The 19,398-nt window shown below is 38.3% G+C and overlaps 1 protein-coding gene across 1 annotated transcript in view; it reads right to left on the reverse strand.

Moving 5' to 3' along the window:
• SYNE2 (spectrin repeat containing nuclear envelope protein 2) overlaps positions 1–19,398 on the reverse strand; it is a 182,192-nt gene that overhangs the window by 96,857 nt on the left and 65,937 nt on the right. Inside the window, 14 exon segments of the mRNA XM_066998468.1 lie at positions 1,637–1,793; positions 2,598–2,863; positions 3,254–3,469; positions 4,156–4,300; positions 5,279–5,601; positions 6,856–8,971; positions 10,166–10,431; positions 10,827–10,982; positions 14,009–14,161; positions 15,447–15,608; positions 16,237–16,371; positions 16,888–17,244; positions 17,991–18,155; positions 18,916–19,225. Coding sequence (XP_066854569.1) covers positions 1,637–1,793; positions 2,598–2,863; positions 3,254–3,469; positions 4,156–4,300; positions 5,279–5,601; positions 6,856–8,971; positions 10,166–10,431; positions 10,827–10,982; positions 14,009–14,161; positions 15,447–15,608; positions 16,237–16,371; positions 16,888–17,244; positions 17,991–18,155; positions 18,916–19,225 — 4,927 coding nt within the window.

The raw sequence follows: 19,398 nt of genomic DNA on the forward strand, positions 1-19,398 counted from the left end.
ATTTATATGTGTATATATATATTTACATCCATATACGTTGTGGTTTGTATTTCCTACCATGACTATGATTTGGAAAAGTTGTTTTTGTGATATAAAACCTACTTTGACTACCTCTGCAAGCAGATTAGTCTTGAATAATACTCGTTCATTTAATCAAATGTTGCTTTTCACTCTGGAAGAATTAATTAAACTTGATACTACTCCTCCTCAGACAACTGACACATTGATGTTTATTGACTGGTATAACAACGAAATCGTATGAAGTGCTCCTATGACTAAATGTTAACCTTTGTGCTGTCCCTTTTGCCAAAAGCACATTTCCTCTTTGAAAGATGTTTAATAGCCAATGTTCGTTCCTTCATTATTATAAACAACACAAAAGCCACAGAAAGCAACAGGTTTCAAGCTGAAGTGTCTGCTTTCAGGCAATTACGCACAGCAGCACAGCAGGCTCCTTTCAAAACAGTAGTTTCCAGTTCGGCATGAAGAATGTAGGTTTTATGAGATAAAAGAAACTTGAACAACTGTCTAGAGCCTGTGGCCTAGAAATAAAATCTGATCTAAGTCCTCTGAAAGAAGAAATTCATTTGTTCTGAAGGTTTTCTAGAATTTAAAGTTGGAATTTTCTGTTCTATGATTCCTTTTCCCTAAGTTTGAGAAACTCGAATGTTAGTCATGTTACTGGGGAAAAATCTCCTACCAGGCATTAAAACTAACATCCTTTTTTTCTTCAGTCAGGAGTAACGGTAATCCATTAACTCCCAGTCTTTGCTTGAGAATCTTTTCCCTCATACAAACACAATGCACAGAAGATGTATGTAAAAGCCTGAAATTGATTTGTTTCCTGTCATCCCATGAAAATTGGCTCTGATATTAAAAAAGAGGGGGGGGAGGGGGGAAGGGAGAGGAAGAAGAAAACCAAAACCATGAAAAAGCTGCATGCCTAATTCTACCACAGAGAAAGTTGTTGTACAAATTAAGATTGTGCCAAGATTTATAGGAGTTTACAGATTCCCTAACTTGAATTCACAAGAATCAGTTACAGCATTAGCCTCCGAAGCAAAAGACTTTCTGTATATTAAAGCATGCTCACATTCCATATAATATTTAGCTGGAAAGCACTTGCCCATCAAAACTGTCCCATTTTTTTTCCTAAGGGACTAGTTGATATCACTTTTCCATGTGCATATTCTTCTATGTTGTGAGCTGAAACTTTGCCAACCAACTAACTTAGATTTGTCATCTGGAAATGAAATAGGCATTTTTGTTCAATAAACACAAGGGAACCCCAGATAATGCTATAGATTTTATAGAAACCAGATTTTCTGTGGAAGTAGGGATGAATTTGCCCTGCAGATTTTGGCTTGCTGGCGTTTGAATGAGGTAAAACTAAGAAATCTTGAATGTTCCCAAAAGAAACAGGCCCGTTGTGACATACTGCTACTAAGAAATCATTTCATAGAGCCAACATTCTCTACAGACATTAGCAGGCTAGAATAAATAAATAAAAGTTGGTGCAGAGTTAAGGCTGGTGGGGACTATGTTCCTCATCACTCATCATTTGGAGCAAGTTCAAGCCCCAGCACAAAAGACAATACATTCCAAATGTCTCTACAGAATAAGAGACACTACCAACCTCCAGTTGTCCTGCCTTTCCGCCAGCGTCTTGGTCTAACATAGATGCAGCATTCTGTAATGCATTTTTCACAGCACTTATTTCTTCACTTATCTTACTCCTCTCCTGAATTTCAGATTGTACCAAATCCTTATGGTCCTGAGTCTTTTCATACAACCTATGAAAAATTTCCAGCAAGAATACATTGTGTTAGACTCTACACTGAGTAGAACTTATCAAAGAACATGCTTAATACAGGAATTGTTATATATATCCAGAACCACATTTGCCTGTATTTTGATATTATTTTGTGTAACTAAATCTCCAAGTTTCTGCCCTTTACTGCCTCAGTTTCTTCAAAAGTGAGTCTTCAGATATTGCTAACCAAAGTATGTTTAGTAAATCAAACCAGACAGCATGCACATTTAACCAGGAATGATGTTCCAGAAAACAAAAATCAAAATCTCAGGAGTCTGAAAACCCTGGCAGAGAAAAAGACATTAACAAAGATTTCCATGTCAAAAAATAGGCATGGAAAATGGCAAGTGCAGTCACAGATTTGCAAAAACCTTTTGAGGTAAATTTTAAACAGTAGCATTCATCAAGGTAAAAGTTGCATTGGGCAAAATGTGCAGGGTCTGATTTTCAGAAGAGTAGAAGACCCACACATCTCATTCAAGTTCACAAGAGCTTGGAGCATCCACAATGAATCATCAATCCTTCTGATTTCTTATATATTTGAACAACAGTTGCAGCCCACACATGACATGGCCAGGCTCAGGTCTTCTCCCCAACTAGTATCTTCTATTGCCCATGCTAGAGACAGCAGATCAGTTAGATGGACCACTGGTCTGACCCAATAGGGCTTTTATTATCTTTTTACATACACTACGCCTTTCACATATTCTTCAATAACCAAAAAAATGCTGTGCTCCTAAGTAGTCATATGTCATAACTTCCACAAAAATTTTCCATCACTTACTTTTTACAGCGGTCCTGCATTGTCTTTATCTCACATAAGGCAGGAAGGACAGCTTCTGCCTCAGTATTTTCAGATGTATTCAGGATGTTCTTTATTCGGTGAAGAAGTAAGAGTAAGAGGAGCTGTTGTCGGTTGATGTTTTCCTCAAATGAGTTCACAAAATCTAGTAATTCTACCAGTTCCTCTCTGGTGGCCTTTTCTTTCTCTTTAAGGCTTTCTGGCTGTTCTTCCTGGAGCTTATCAAGAATTATTGTTTCTCGTTCCAGCTAAGTAAACAGCATGCCAAAGAATGAGATAAAGTGCTTTTTTATTCCATCACCTTAAGTCACATTATTCATTTACTCATACACATAACTAAATACTGGGAATTGCATAGCCAGAGAGCTTGAAACTCTGAAGGGTGCCAGAACATTTGAGTTTGCTCTAACAAAGCACCTAGCTACACACAGAGTGATACTGGGTTCATGGAATTTATTCTATAAATATCCCTGTCATATCTGACTCCAGGTTCAAGAAAGTCTGGAGGTTAACTGGCTGATCAGTGGGTAGGAAGTGATGTTCTGTTTTGATCTCAGTCCCTTAACATGTAGTTTTACTATACGACAATCCCAGCTCTATAACATTCCCCCAAACTTGCAGTTTGTTAATCAACTCACCTCTTCGTTGATGAATTTCCATTCCTGTTTTAGTTCTTCACAGTTAATTTCCAGCTCTTTTGCTGCCTCAAGCAAACCCAGCCAATTTTCCCACAGCGCTGTTACAATCCTGCCCAGGGCCCTGTCATGTCCCTTGTGTAATCTCATCAGCTCTCCTGAGATCTGCCTTAGCTTCACAAGATCGTCTTCAGCCGAGTCAATGTTGGAGACTAAAATCTAGTATGAAAAATAAACAAGCAAATAAATAAAATACAGGATCCTCTACTAAAATGGCTATCACTCCACGGAGCTGGCTAAATAAAGTTTTAATGAAGGAATTCTGTATTGGCTAAGACTGTGAAGAAAGTTAGGGTAAATAAAACAAGCAAAACAATCAGAAGAACAGTGTGCACAATATACTAGGTTACTTTCACTTTATGGTTATTTGGAAGGGAAAGGAATGAGCTGGAGTTACAGTTACGTAATATACAGAGTCTGTAATATGACGAGTACTACAAGAGTAGACAGCAGAGAGGTTCATTATAGCAGAAGTATCATAGGGAAGAAATAAGAGAGTCCTGGCTGGGGAAATAGGAAGTTCTCTGACTTTCCCATCTGAGGGAAAGCAACAGCAATGTGAGAAATCTGATCGGTCCTGGTCCTGCAAAGAAGAAGTGAGGGACCTGAACAGAAATGCAATGCTATCTTAAGCACAGGTAATGTTTGATCTCTACAGCAATAAGATGTACTCATTTTACTTGGCATATTATAATCTGGTCTACTTATAGCTATATAAATATATTTTGTGGTTTTATATATACATAGAGGATAATTGCACTTCTTCCTACTCTGGTATCATATGCTGTGCATAACCGTACCACAGTTTTGCATGAGTTTCTCAAGTTCTTCAGAGCCTCTCTTACCTTGCTTTCTTCTAAGTTCTCCAAAGCTTCCTTATAAGACATTGGTATTTGGGACAAAGACTGAATAAGCATCTTTTCCAGTTTGTTAAGATCATCACGCACCTTATCTTTGCTTTCTGTATATCTTTTGTATTTTTCAAAATACCTGTAGGAAACGACCAATAAAAATTTGTGGTTACTTGTCTCTCCAATCATAATACCTACTAGAATAAAAATAAATAAATAAACTTCTCACTTAGTAGCCATTACTAATTATTTTCCAATTTTTCTTCAATTAGCATTTTTTACACACTTAGGTCCAAAATCTGAGACACTATAGAGATTCAGGTACAAATGCTCCAGAGTTAAAGAAATGTAGGTATGTATACCATATATGTGCCAAATAGCCACTCTAAAGAATTTTATGTCTTTAAGTTTCCATCTTCCTCAGAGATTCCCAAAACTGAGCTCTCAGTTTGTAACACACACCCTATTTGTCCCTACAGTGTGTGATGCGTACAACTGTAATTTCTTATTTCTATTGCTTCTCATCTCTTTCCTATTACCAAAGCCTTGAAAGTCATCCAATTCTTTGATTATAAAAGATTTTAAGATTATGCTCAACAGAATCAGAAGCACTGGATCATCAGCAAGCAATTTAAAAATCCTTTCTATATCTCCCAAACTTGTTCTGTACATTTATCTGAAGGCTCTTCAGATCTCTTCTGTACCTATATTTGAAAGAAGGCTGTGGCTATGGCCTGTGTTGTTTGGTCTTGATTTTCTCAAGTCATATGAATAGGTCATGGAAGACATGGATACGGGGCCCTCTGAAAACTGTTCTAACCTGCACCAGCACTGAACTAGAGACTGTGAAAATGTGCTTTCTTATTATTCTGGTACCATATAACATTCAGTCCAGCCCCATGCATATTTTCTGGAATATACTAAAAATGAATGCACTGTAAATTATTAGCAATACGATTATTATCTGGTAATTTTCTTTCCATCACAATCACACCTGGGGAAAACAGAGTTGCTTACAGCTCTTCCTGCTGAATTACCTGGTTCTATCAGAGAAAAAACAAGACTAGACTGCGTTTATCATCATAGTAAGGAATATGATCTAGGAATATGAACCTACCTCCGTTCATCAGCCTCCTTTCTCTGAACCTTCTCCCTTAATGCTAAACTCTTATTGACAAGTTCTCTTAAAGTATTTTCCAGATTTATTTTGTCTTCTGGTTTCACTAGTTTTTTCAGCTTGGAGTTCAACTTTTCTACGTCAGCCATTGCAGAGTCAAACCCTTCTTGTTTCCACTGTGGGGTTTGACAGGCCTCATCTGAGCTACCGAGCTCTGCTGTGGCAGAGTATACTTGAGCTTCATAGTCCTCAAGGAACTTGGCAGCCTTCTGAACAGCCTCGGTATAAAGCTCACCAGTCTTACATGCATCCTGCAGAGCACTCTGAAAGTGTTAGAAAGAAAAAAAAAACAATCAAGAAAGATTGCTGTGTTCCTCTGAATGACCAGATGGCTTTCTCAGAATTTCACACATGGTTGGTTGTCTTCGAGACCAAAACTCCCAGAAGTGGCCTGAGGTGACAGAGAACGCATGGCAAATGCACTCTGCTACCTAGGTAGTCATACAGTGCTGCAATAACATGTGGGTTGATTGCTCTCAAACACAGGGAGAGGGGGTATGAGGTAACTACCAATTCTGGAAAACTCCGGAGTGAAGGATGGTAGGACACAAGAGTCACAGGATACATTACAGAAATGGAAGTACATGTCCTGTACAAGGAAAACCCACATACTGATGACTATAATCTGCTCCAGAGGCTACCTTCCAACTATGACTTGCCAAACTGCTTCTCACTAAACCCTCTTCTTATATTTATTTATACACAGAATGATGTGTGACTTGGCCAGCTCTTGGGATTCCCACAAGGCAGAGAATTTTTGGCATTATGCTTCAAACATGATACCCAAGCAGCGAAGGAGAATCACAGCAAATCATGAAATGTGACTGCAGGGTCACTACATGCATCAGGGTCACTAAGTCCCTTCCCCTGTTATCAGCTATTACATCATATTTCCTCATTTGTATCCACTGATCTCTTGGACACAGTCAGGACACAATTCCAGAACCTCTCTGCTATGAGGGTTACCACTCTTCTGTTTTCCAACATACTCATGTTAAAGCCTCAGATCCCAGTCGCCTTTCCTTTGCTCACCCTCCCTGAGGTGCAATCACATTTGTTCAACACGCACTTTATTCTCTGTGAATGTTCCCAGCTGGTAAGCTTCTGTTTGTAGTAGAAACAGAAAAAAAAGTTGTTTTTTTTCATCACTGTCACTATTAAAAATGTTAGATAAAATCAGTTCCACGATAGTTACAGGGCAACTGCACCCCGTCTCTTTTCAGCTTAGTATTTCAATACAAACTTTTCTCTCTTCCTCTTTACCTTTCCTTTCTTGTGCTAATCCCCACTAGTTGATTATAATTAAACTGAATACAACTAATTTTGTTTGTATCTTTAGTTTCTTATAATGATTCCCATCATACCCACCAATGCAGAGAAGATATTGGTCCAATTCAGTTATGAGAGTAAAAGGAAAATCTAAGTCAGGAAAATACAAACACTACAGTCTCAAACATCTAATCCAATTCTTGGGAGAAGACATACAGCCATAACTTACTTTTATTAAATATACTTACAACACGGGCAGTAATGTCTGTCTTCAGTTGTAGTTCATGATCTTGCAGTGTCTTCAATTTTGTTTCTATATCAGCAGCAAGAGATTTTTCTTCTTCATTTTCCCTCTCTTTTTCCATTAGATATTTAATAGCAGAAAACTCTGCTGTCATCATATTCTGAATTGCTTCCCATCGCATCTTTTCAAATTGCATCATTTTCATGTCTACTAGAAGTGGCTGCTGGAGCTCTAACTGAATATGCTTTATGGCGTGGAATATATGCTCTACCTCATTCTGGATATCTTCCTTATTTACACACTGAAGACTAGAGATCAAGTTTTGAAGAAGCTGAATCAATTCCTCAACATCTTTCTCCAGGCTCTTTATTTCTTGCCTCTTAGATTCTTTGAATGGTGTATCAAAAACCTCATTTTTGTTTATCTGATTTTCTACCTCCTGTGTTAAGTACAAAATTTGTTGAACTGTCTGAAGCAGTATTTGTGCAGATATAAGATTTTCAGCAGAAGAAGAGCTAGAACTATCATTTAGCTTACTAGCTTCTTTTCTTACAGTGGATGTCATAGTCCAGATTTCATTTAGCAACGAATGAAGATTATCCCATTCCCTAACAACATTATCAAAGTGTATTAGCTTCCCTTTAATTTTATTTTTAATCTTTAAAAATTGAGTTTGCAATTCATGCAATTCATCTAGCTGCTGTGAATCCCAGTTTAGACCTATGCATTCAAAGATTTCTTTGTACTTCATCATTTGTGACAAATTAGACTGAAAACATAATACTTTTTCTTTAAGTGCTTTGCATTTATTCTTCACTTCTTGTGTGGCACCTAGTAATTTATCTTCCAGGTTGACTTCACCACACTGTAGGTCATTAAGATCTTGTTGCAATGAAGTTATTCCTTCAGCAAACTCTCTGTAAACTGCTATTTTTTTTCCCACTTCGTGACATTTATTCTGAATTTGCCTCTGTGTCTTCCTTGCTCTATTCTTCAGACTTCTTAATTGGTCAATCAAAAATAATTGCTCAGATAGGCTCAGTTCCCCAGCTGTGACCTGACTCTCTTTACAATGGGATGAGATAAGCCCATCTATCTCTTGTATGTCCTTTAAAATCTCCTTTAAAATGGCTTGTTGATCGACAAATTCTGACCATGTGCTGGTTTGGTTCATGTCAAGCCTGGCAAGTGTCTCAGCATTTCGAAGCTGACAGTGAACTTTTTCTATTTCTGCAGTAAGTCTTTGCCTCTCCTCTAGCTGGAGCTCTAGCTGCTGTAATCTTTGAACTGATTTTAAAACCAGAGCCTTGTATGAATTCTGTAATGCTTGTAGGAGGAAGGTCATATCAGAGATCTCCTCTGGCTTCAAGTTGGGAATGATGTGCTGGAGCTCTTTATCCATTGATTCAATCACAGGCTCTCTGTCTAGAACTTCAGTCCTCATAAGCTGACAATTTCTGATCTGTGATTTAACATCACTGGGGAAAAGTGCTGCTTTCTGATCAAGAGAGGACAGTGAATCTTTTACCCATGAAATATTTTCTTTCAGCTTGTTCATCATTTCTTGTTTCTTCAGAGCAGGACCAGTGACCTGAACATCCTCTTGAGGCGTTCGTTGCTCTGATAATGCTTCCAGTTTGCTCTGCAAATCATGTATACAGTTCTCCAAAGCCACCTTTTCTTGATCACTCCAAATTCTTTTCATTTGCAGTTCAATCCTTCTTTTTAACAGAGAAAGACCATGTTTAATATCCTGTAGCTCTGTGGTCCAAACTACAGGGTAATTGGCTTTTTCTCCAGCTGAGGAACGTAACTCTGTTTGTAAATATTGTTCTTGTATCAGCCTCTGAATATCCCGTGCTTTATTCATAAGTACGTTAAATTCATTGATTTCTGCCACCACTTGATCATGCTTCTTTTGCACTGTTTGTTCCATGTGTTGCCACCACTGCTCCAGTTGCCTCATTTGGCTTGCTGTTAACACTTTATCCATGCATGTTAAATGCTGCGATAAACTTTCTTGCTGAGCTTTCAGCTGGTTTAAAACATCTCTCTCTTTATGTAATGCCTGTACACATGCTTTAATTTTCTCCAGAAGAACTGTGTTATTCATAGGACCCCTGTCAAAATATGAACAGGTTTAAATAAACGACAATAACAAAAAAACACAACTTCTAAAACATGGACTGTACATACTTCAAGAGAATTTTATCACACAGAAAATGATTCACTCACTTTATTCACTTAATCATATATATTATCATTCTCTCACAAACATCCTAACAATCACTGCAATATGACTTTCATGCTTTTCTGTAGTGTTAGTTATTTCTAGATATCTCTGCAGGTAAAGGTACATTCTAACGTATATTCTCTTAAACAGCCGTATGTACTAATACAGAATAGGCCATTTCCTATACATTTTTAAAAAAATCAGCAATAGTGTTAAGTCATCTCTAAGTGAATAAACATTTTATAGTAATTTCTGATTTACAATGAAAATGAAACTTAGAAGAAAAACTTCAAACATTCTCATTCATTCAGGATTAACCTGGAGGTGTGCACCTACCTCTCCTTTATCTCCAAGAGTATTCTGAAATTACCACCTAAAATACACTTAGCAGCTACATTTTTATTCAATTTTTTCCAATCAATTTGCCACAAATTAACAATTTCACAAATCATTTTAAAAGGTTTTCTAATTAATGTGATACATTATTGTGATAGATAGGCTAGCTCCATGTTTTGAAGTCTAATTTATAAAAGGTACTAAATATTTTGTGTGCATTGGTTACCTTTGGACTGGTACTGCAGTTATTTATTGCTACAGAATGCTGCATTCTTACTATCAAATATGCTGAATCATTGGAGTTATGACATATTTAACTTAGCAAAAAATTAGAATTGATGAGTCCTTAAAAAGAAACAGTGCTCCACTTTCATAGCTTATTCATCCTAAAGAAAAATTAATATTTCATATCTAACATATTTTTTCAAAAGTATTTTAATGCTGCATTCATGTAGGTATTTAGCACAGCAATCATTTCTTTGTATTGCCTAAAAAATAAAATGAGTAGATATTGCAACCACCACTAATACTTCTGTTAAAATGCTTTAGATGCAGTTTTAATACCACCTTACAAACCTATGAGAGTTCTGCTACCTAACATTAATGAGATGGGTAAAACACTGTAGGTCTCAGCATTATTGGAGCATGGTACGAAATTCAGCCTAGGCTACTTGCATCAGCACTATTAATTTAAGGATCATATTTGTTCTGCTACCTATTAACAGAACCCCTCAACTATACTTACATTTTTATGTTATCTTTTTCTGTTGACAAATTTTTCATCGAGGACTGAGCAGCAGAAAGGTTTTTCTGGTACTCGTTAACTAAAGAGTACTGTTGTTGCTTTACTGCCTTAACAGCATCTAGTTCTTGAAGCAGCCTGTCCCAGCAGGGCACCACAGGCTCTGGGGTTTGCAGCTCTGCACTGTTCGATCCTGTTGCATTGGGACATGCTTCTTGACTCAGACACAAAGATTTTGCTTTCCACGTTTCCAGTTCAGTCTGTAAATTCTACAATCAAGCCCACCACAGAAATAGGATTAAAATAGAATTTTAACCACTTTCAGCACAAAATACAGTTAGATACTGATACATCCACATACATATGCTTGCTTGGTCACATGTAAAGAGCACACATGCTTGTGCATGTTACAGAGGCACATATACAATCATAGGTGCACTATAATCACTAGTACAGTCTAAAAGAGCAGTACAAAAGATGGCATTCACATAGACATATCTGCATTAAGGCAGTGTTTGTAGATTACCTGTTATGCAAATTGTCTAACACAGAGTCAAACCTCAGTCAAGATAATATGCAACAATTTTGTGTTGTCTGAGTGAATCACACTTCTGTGAGTGTATCACTACGTTAACAATGAGGAATGGCTTTGCAATTTCCATACCTCCAGCTCTTTCAGTTGTTCATTTATGAGCACGATATCCAGTTCAGCCACTTCATTTTTCAGCTCATTGACCTTTTGTTCCTCCTCAAAATACTCTGTGTTTACTTGCACTCCAGGAAGTAGTTCCTTTTGGACAACCACTGCTGCACCTTCTTTCTGCAATGCAAAATAGTATTTTTATTCCTGAAGAATTTCTAAAACAGTAAGTTTTCTGACTGCAACACTTTGCCTCGTGTTTAAACCATGATTAAATCCTGCTGTTGCTTCCCCCACAGCCTCTGTGGATCACCCAGGACCCACAGGCTGGGCCCTCCATCACTACCCCAGAGTCATTCTGGCCTGCCAGCACTGTTCAGACAGTTGGGAAATCTCTGTTCATCACTGGGAGTTTGAAACTCTGACATCCCCACCTTTAAGTAACATCCTTCCTGTAGCCACCTCTGTTACTGATAACTCAAATTCACAGGTCTATCTTGTCTTGTCCCCCTCTGCCTCACACATTCATGGGCATTTAATCTCTCCTCAAACCCTGGTCAGCACCTGCATCAATATACTGCTGTGCCCCTCACTGGGACCATATATTTTACTTTTCTTCACGGGGCAACTCATGCATGAAGAAGCTTGGTTGGGACACAAAACCATTCCTGTGCCTGCTGTGAGTTCTATTTAGAATTAGAGGTAAGATGAGAGGCATTAGGGAGCCGTCTCTCAAATGGAGTGAGAAGAAATGGAAATGGGGCTCCAGAGCCATTCCCTGGCATTGCTATCAAGTCCCACAATGACAGAAGGACAAGCCACTGGGGGTATAGCCAAGTTTAACAGCCCATCAGCTGAGCTCAGGTTGCTGCCTAAGTGGATGCTCTTGGCTAGCCCCAGTTCAGATGCAAAACATAATCCTTTAAATCACCTTCAGCTATTGTAGAAAACAATATAAATAAAATTTCAAAGACTCATCTGGATCACGCAGCAATACCTTAAAAATCTTTCTGTATGCCCATTCCCCAGTAACTGTCTATGGTGTAAACTGTGATCTGTTCCAGGTATAGACTTCATGTGAGTGAATGCATACAAACAGAGATATGACTACAGTGTCAGCTTCTTCATGGTACCGACATATAAAATGAGCAATAATAAATACTTCTGTATTGATGCTTTAAATCTTGTTTTACCAGGAAGCAGCCAGCTGTCCCTGCTGCCATATCACTTCTTAGCTGTCACTGTCCTCTGTCTCTCTGCAGGTCATGAGTTATCCAGAATGTACCTGCTTCCAGGTGTGGGAAACACACAGCACATTGCAGACATTACCCAAACAGAATAATTCTAATTATTTGAATTCTTCTGGTTACTTTCAGTCAAAACTGAAGGAGTTCACTCATGAAATAGTCAAACAACTTTTCCATTTCTCTGTGTACACATTTGTAATAGTTGTATCAATTCAAATGTAAGATTTCATCTTAAGAGACTTTGAAGTGCCATAGAATCGAAGCAGAAAAACTCAGCTAGCTATTACAGAGTGAGGAAGAAATCCACTTTACCAGACCAAAGTATAAACACATCAAAACACATAAAAAAGTAAGTGTCCTGACACTCAGGAAAAAAGATGTCCTGCAGGTACAAACTCAGGGCTCCTCTGCTGACTTTTCACAGTGCAGGCCTGCAGGAACCTGTCAATACTGCCGTATATGCCAAACATGACTTTGGCTTCAGGCTAGGGTGTAGGCCACGGTATATATCCCTTTTTCTTATCCAGACATGCACACCTTCCTCAGGAAACCAGCAGAACCTACTTCCTCTCCCTTTGCAATGTCCAAAGGGACACAGAGGTAGATCAAAAACTGGCTGAATGGCCAGGCCCAGCAGGTGGTGGTTGGTGGTGCAAAAGCAAAATCTAGTTGGAGACCAGAAACGAGCAGAGTACCCCAGGGGTCAATACTGGGTCCAGTCCTGTTTAACATCTTCATTAAAAAGAGATCTGGACATACTGGAAACGTCTCTCCAATTGGAGGCAAAGATGATTAAGGGACTGGAGCACCTCTCCCATGAGGAGAGGCTGAGAGCTGTGACTTTTTAGACTACAAAAGGGGAGTCTTAGGGAGGATCTCATTAATGCCTATAAATACCTGAAGGGAGGATGCAGTGAAAATGGAGTGAGGCTCTTTTCAGTGGTGCCCAGTGGCAGGCCAAGAGGCAATGGGCACAAATAGGAAAACAGGATGTTCCATCTAAACGTCAGGAAGCAGGTCTTTATTGTGCAGGTGACAGAGCACTGGAACAGGTTGCCCAGGGAGGCTGTGGAGCTGCCATGCTTTGAGATCTTCAAAAGCCATCTGGACATGGTCCTGGGCAACCCGCTCTAGGTGGCCCTGCTTAAGAAGGGAAGTTGGACCAAATGATCTCTAGAGGTCCCTTCCAACCTCAACCATTCTATGATTCTGAATACAAACACTGCCATCCTCCCACAGATCACTTTGAGAAGTGCAAATCAGTCAATTTGTTGGGATTTCCAGTGACAGCAAAAGTGTGAGTCCTAGGTAAGACCTGCCAATGAACAGGTCTGCTACAAACCTGCCTATACATTTAACTATGAAGATTAGAACTGATTTCACCTTGAATTTAGGGATGTAGTCACCAAAGATCAGCAATCACAGAGCAGAGAGAATTCTCAGAAACGCCACTGGTGATGGAACAACTTTACTCTTAAAGGAGAATAGATTTAGTAATGTCATTTAGTAAAATACCTTATTATTCATGCAGCTTCAGGTAACTATTCTTTATTTTATTTAATTTATTTTCTTATGTTGGATCACCCTTGAATTTCAGTTTCCTGATTTCCCTTATGATGGCAAAGTCTATCACAGCTAACTACAGTAACATGGAAAGTTGTACTAATTAACGATTTAGAGAGAAACACTAGATATCATTAAATAAAGTCTGATTACGATGATTCTGAAAACCAATATTGTCCTTTTGAATAGAACCACTGAAAAAAAATGTATGGCGAGCACTTCAAAGAAAGTTCAAAACTACTGCGGACATAAAGCAGAACTCTATACAATAGGCTTGATTTTGATGTGACAGTAATTGCCTCTTCATTTATAACAGAACTTCAGCTGAAGCCCACACTGTAACAAAAATTCAGTGTCACTGACAAACGCAACTTGAAATACCAGAACATGGTTTACCTCACGTGCAGAAACTGGAGAGTTAGGTTCCAGACCCTCATTCCCAGTTGCTACAGATTTCAGGACTTCATTCTTCTGGCACAGACTTTGTTGAACCTTCTCCATGTCTTCTCTTTCGGATTGATTCTTGACATCATTAAGTTTCTCATTTTGCTGTAAAAAAAAAAAAAAAAAAAAAAAGAAACAAGTAACCAAAAAGCCCTAATCAAACGTGCTGAGTAGTAATTACAGTGCTTGACATGGCAAAGTTACAAAGCCCACGATTATAGATAAATAACGAAAACCATAATTATATCACAAACTTATTGTGGGCAAGGTTATGGCAAAGGAAACCGTTTAGAAGAAGTAGTGCTATAATTTTGTTATAAGTTTTAGTAAAAATTGCAGATTGCAAGTGTTCTTCCTCTGACCTACACTGTTCACGCTTCATTATTCTAAGCATGGACTTTGAACTGTGTACCCCTGGATGCAGTCTTGAATGCATTTTTAAAAGGTTTAGCTTCCTCCTGAGGCTTCAATCTTGTACTTGCACTGTAGACAGAGTGCCTGCGGTTCGGCACCCAGCCAACTACCAGGCAGCATATTCATAGCCAAAATAAGGAATGGCAAATACTTACAGCAAGTCCATGATTGAGAGCACAGAACTAGTGACTTGTTCGTGCTGCAGGGATACCTGAGCTATTGGCTGCAAGTCAGATAAGATACGTACTGAAAGTAGTCCACTCATAACCCAGAATGAGATACTTTACCCTGATTCTCAGCAAGTTCATGAGTGCACACTGTGTTCTGTCTTGTCATGACTATGCTGTCTTCAATATCTCAGGGAGTTTGCTAAAACTAAATGTCTGAGAAGAGTCTGGCTCTGTCTTCTCTGTAACAACCCTTCAGAGAGATTATGATGGCAACTAGACCCCCAGATTAGCCTTGTATCTCCAGCAAGAACTCCCATACATCATGGCTCCAGCCCTTAACCACTGCTCCAGTTTGTCAAAATTGCACTTTTATCAGGGTGCATAAAACAGGACACAGCATTTCAGATGCAACCTCATACATGCAAAGTAAATATATAAGTAAGATATCTAAATAAATGAAAAAGATTCAAGGAAAATAACAGAATTCAAGCAAAATTGTTAAAAGGCATCACAAAATGCCCGGGTGATTTGGAATGCAATGTCCTCAGAAAACCACTTTGTGGCAGCCCACAGTAATGAAAAAAAAATCTTCCCTACACATTTTAAAGGTACATGAAAGGATTCAGACAGTTAATGCATACTAACTGTGTGTATACCACACATCAGGCAAAAATACCTCAGTGTAACTTGAGTATGTTTGTATAACTTTTATTATTAATTTATTGGTAGAATCATCACCATTACAACTAAACTGTACACATATATCCTCAAATTCAATCACTCACTGTCATTTCATGTCCACTTACTTCCACTGGACATGTTTCCTTTCTTGTTTCATCACTATCAATACCAACACCATCCTGATGTCTTTCTAGTTCTGCTTCACCACCCGGAACCGCACTGTCCAGAAGGTCTTCTTGGACTCTGTCACGTTTGTCCATACTTGGGCTCTCTTTATCACCCTCCTCCTAGTTTGAAAAGTACAAAATGTTCACAACTAGTAAAAATCACAGTCCAGAATCTATGCTTATCAAAGAACAACGTACTCCACATGCCTTTTACTTGTTCTTCAGTCTAGGTTAATGAATGGAGGTATCCCAAACCCACAGTCTCCTTGGGACAACCTGCTCAGATTTGTTTGCCAGATCAGGACCTTAAATCACTACAAAACAGTTTCAGGAGAAACCAAACAGGAGTTAAGTGTCCACGTGATTTTTAACACTGTCATAGTAGTTTCTCCTTAGACACATTTGGCAACCCTAAATATTAATCTTGCTCCTTCTCCAATAATCTCTGTACAGGTGGATTCCACTCTGATATTTTGATGGTCATCTCTGCATGCAATTGCTGTTGCTGGATGATTATATCAATGAGGGAGTTCTCCAAACCATCCCTTCAACTTTGCACGTGTGAAGTTATTTATGGTGTAAATGGCCTGAGATGCCCTTAACATCACCAGTTCCAGGTTAGTGATCTCAATCACTCATTACATATGTTGTGCCTGCCTACAAATTTTGAGGAATTAAATGGGTGTTTCTCTTCAACAGACACACATATATATACACTGACATGAATTAAAATATATTTGTCAGGCACCTGAGCAGTTTGCCCAAATTCGTCCTTTCCTTGATGGATACCCTGTAATGGGCTGTTTGACAATACACTGCTTTCCTCCAAAAGTGGATCATTTTTCGTTTCTTTCTCTGACACATTCCCATTTACATCTTGACCCTAAGAGAAATAAAATAACATAAAACCTACTTGTGTGACTGTAAATATATTTTAATATCAAACCTCTAAATGGCAAAAAATTGAATATATGAAAACAAACAGGAAAAATATTGTTTTGCAGTCCTAAATATAAGTCTTACTGGTTTAAAAGAAGCTCTCAAAGTTCTGAAACTACTGCAAAAGAAAGGACTATGTTTTTTTTTGACAGAGGCCTATCTGTAACTTTCTTATCTACACACCTATTCCCTCCAAAGGACACCTGCTCTAATTACATTACTTGAGAACGTTAATAAACAATTTGTGCTTAAATTGAAAGTTGCAGTTTCCAATAGACTTATTAGAACAAGCTTAGGGAGTTCTTCTCCACACCTTTGAATTATACACATATACTTACAGAAGGCTTAATTTCAATGAAGTTAAAAAAGCAATGTAGGATGCAATATACAAAAGGCATTTGAGAGACAGATGTCTCTTTAACAAGTCTTCTACTGTCATTACTGTCAGAACTATACTCACATTATGCATTTCCAAACACTCCTTAAACTCTACTGTTGTGAAGCTCTCTTCTGTAGCAACAGGAGTATCAGAAGTGACCTGAATCTCTCTCTCTAGCATTGTATCTGTCTTATCCTCCATCTGTATTTCATCAGCAAGCTTATCTTTTAACTCAAGGGCTTCACTGAAAATATTTTCTTCCTTTTGCTTGACATTTTCAAGTCTTTCTTCCAGACTCCTATGTTCACTCTGAAGTGTTTCAATCTCATCCTTAATAAACTTCTGTCCTGGTGAAGAAGTGCTTTGTTTAACAGTTTCTGCTAAAACCAAAATCTTCTTTAACGTGTCTTCAAATCGACTAAGAGGTGCTTGTTGTTCCTTTAAACAGGAAGAAAACATTTTATTGAAACATGTCTTTACTCAATATACTTAATGCTAAGATCTAAAGTCAATCACGAAAATCATAAATATTTGCTGTGAACAACAAACTGTGCTGAGAAGTACATGAAGACCTATTTGCTGCAGAAAGTCAAATACTAACAGAGAGCACCTGAAGCTATATGCATTAAGACAACGATAATCAGGTAGCATTCTGTGAGGTGCACAGTGATCTTCCCAAGTTTGAAAAAGATAATTGCTTAATCGCTTCCTCTCCTATTTCCTATTACTCTTTTTTTTTTTTTTTTTTTTTTTTTTTAAATTTGCTAGAAGTATAGCAAATTCTGGAGGAAGGGAAATTGCAGCAATCCATATCTGAGTTACAGTTTCAGCTTTCAGTAGCTCCCTATACTCACAGGTATAAGATTGCTCTCAGTTCTCCCAAACTGCAGGAAAATGCCTACCTGTGCATTAAGGACACTTCTAAAAATTTGATAAAGTCTGTATGCTTGAGGTGAGGACACTTCTACCTTCAGTTCAATTAACAGCAAAGGTCCACTAAGTTCATTAAGAGTGGTTTCAGGCCTACAATTATCTTTATAAAAGGAACACAACATATACTTTATATAAGTGTTTCTTAGTTCTTCACTTTGACACAAGTAGCTCTTCTCTTATATATCTGATTATTTCTACAAGCCCCCAGGGCACAGACCCGGTTTCTCCATAATGCAAAACCTGCAACATACCTGTGATTTCAACTGCTTTTGCTCAGAGGATGGTTGTTTCGTTGCTGGACTTCCACAATCAGCAAGCTTTTCAGAGAGAGTTTTTAGCTCAGTGCTCAAGCCTGTCACCATATCCTGAAACTGCTGGTGCTCTTGAACATGTCTTTCCAATGTCTGCACTGTGGTCTAGAAACCAAGGAGTAAAAGGGATTAGTCCACTGTTAACTCACACAAATATAACTTATCCACAGACTGACAGATCTTTTCCAGGACATCATCAGTGCAAAACATTTGCTTGTTTCCCATAAAGTATCCAGTTAACCACAGCTGCACAGATGTCTTCCCTTCTTCCCAGCATACCATGGACTTCACCATGAACAAAATCCTCATTAGTAGCAAGAAACAGAGGAGTTCACATTCTGTAAGAATATACCTGTAAAAGGGACGTTTCCCATCCGAAATGGTTGAAAAATTAGATGCAGAATACCACAATGGGTGCAAAGGCAGTTTACTGGTACTAAACTGGGTGGAACCAATAAAAAACAACATGCAAGAAAAGTAATTCATCCTTCCAAAAGGAAAAAAATAAATCCTGTGGCTTGGAGAACATAGGAACAAATGCTTCATATTAAAGCTATCTAAATCTGTTTATACAGTTGCAAATTTTTATTCTTCACACTTACCTCGCTCTCATTTGATTTAAACATTTAGTCTTCTGCAAAGCACGTGGCAGTGAAAAATATGAACTTCTGGTGCTTTTTTTCACATGGTAGGGGGGAGAGAGAGATAGAGGAATTCCCATCCCTTTTACAAAGGAACTTTCACCACTCCTAGTTTTACCCATAAACTTGCCAGTTGAATGAGACTACAGGCAAACAGTGAGAACTGCAATCAAACAGACATTTTGCACGAACATTCTCATAAGAAAAGAGAGTGAGGTTCCAACCTGTAGCTGGCTGAGCAGATTTTCATGTTGGTGTTTTAATTCCAACCACGATTCCTCTGTGAAGTAGGGATTCTCAGTGCAACCCTGTAGGTGATCCTGGCTTTCCAATTCATTAAATTGGGAAGTTAATTCTTCTGCTTTCTGCAGGATATGGGCATAGCTTGTCAACTGAGCTTGCTTCTCCTGCAAACCAGGCTGAAGGGCAAAACCCATCTCTTGTTGCTCTTTCTTCAGTTCATTCAGAGCCAGTCTCAGACTTTCTTTGCGTTGCTCATATTGCTCCCTGGTGAGCTGAAGTTGCTCTTGAGGGCTAAGAAAAAATATTGGTTTTAATAGTATTAAAAAATGTTGCATTCATTACCTAAAAAAATGTCAAATTGTGAGCAAGTCAACAATTAGAATGAACACCAGCATGCATGCTGAATACTTTTCTTTCGGTTTTAAATTAATGACCTGCTTTAGACTGGAATTTTCAAGGGGATG

The sequence above is a fragment of the Anser cygnoides genome, chromosome 5 (assembly GCF_040182565.1).
Source record: "Anser cygnoides isolate HZ-2024a breed goose chromosome 5, Taihu_goose_T2T_genome, whole genome shotgun sequence".
Taxonomy (NCBI): domain Eukaryota; kingdom Metazoa; phylum Chordata; class Aves; order Anseriformes; family Anatidae; genus Anser; species Anser cygnoides.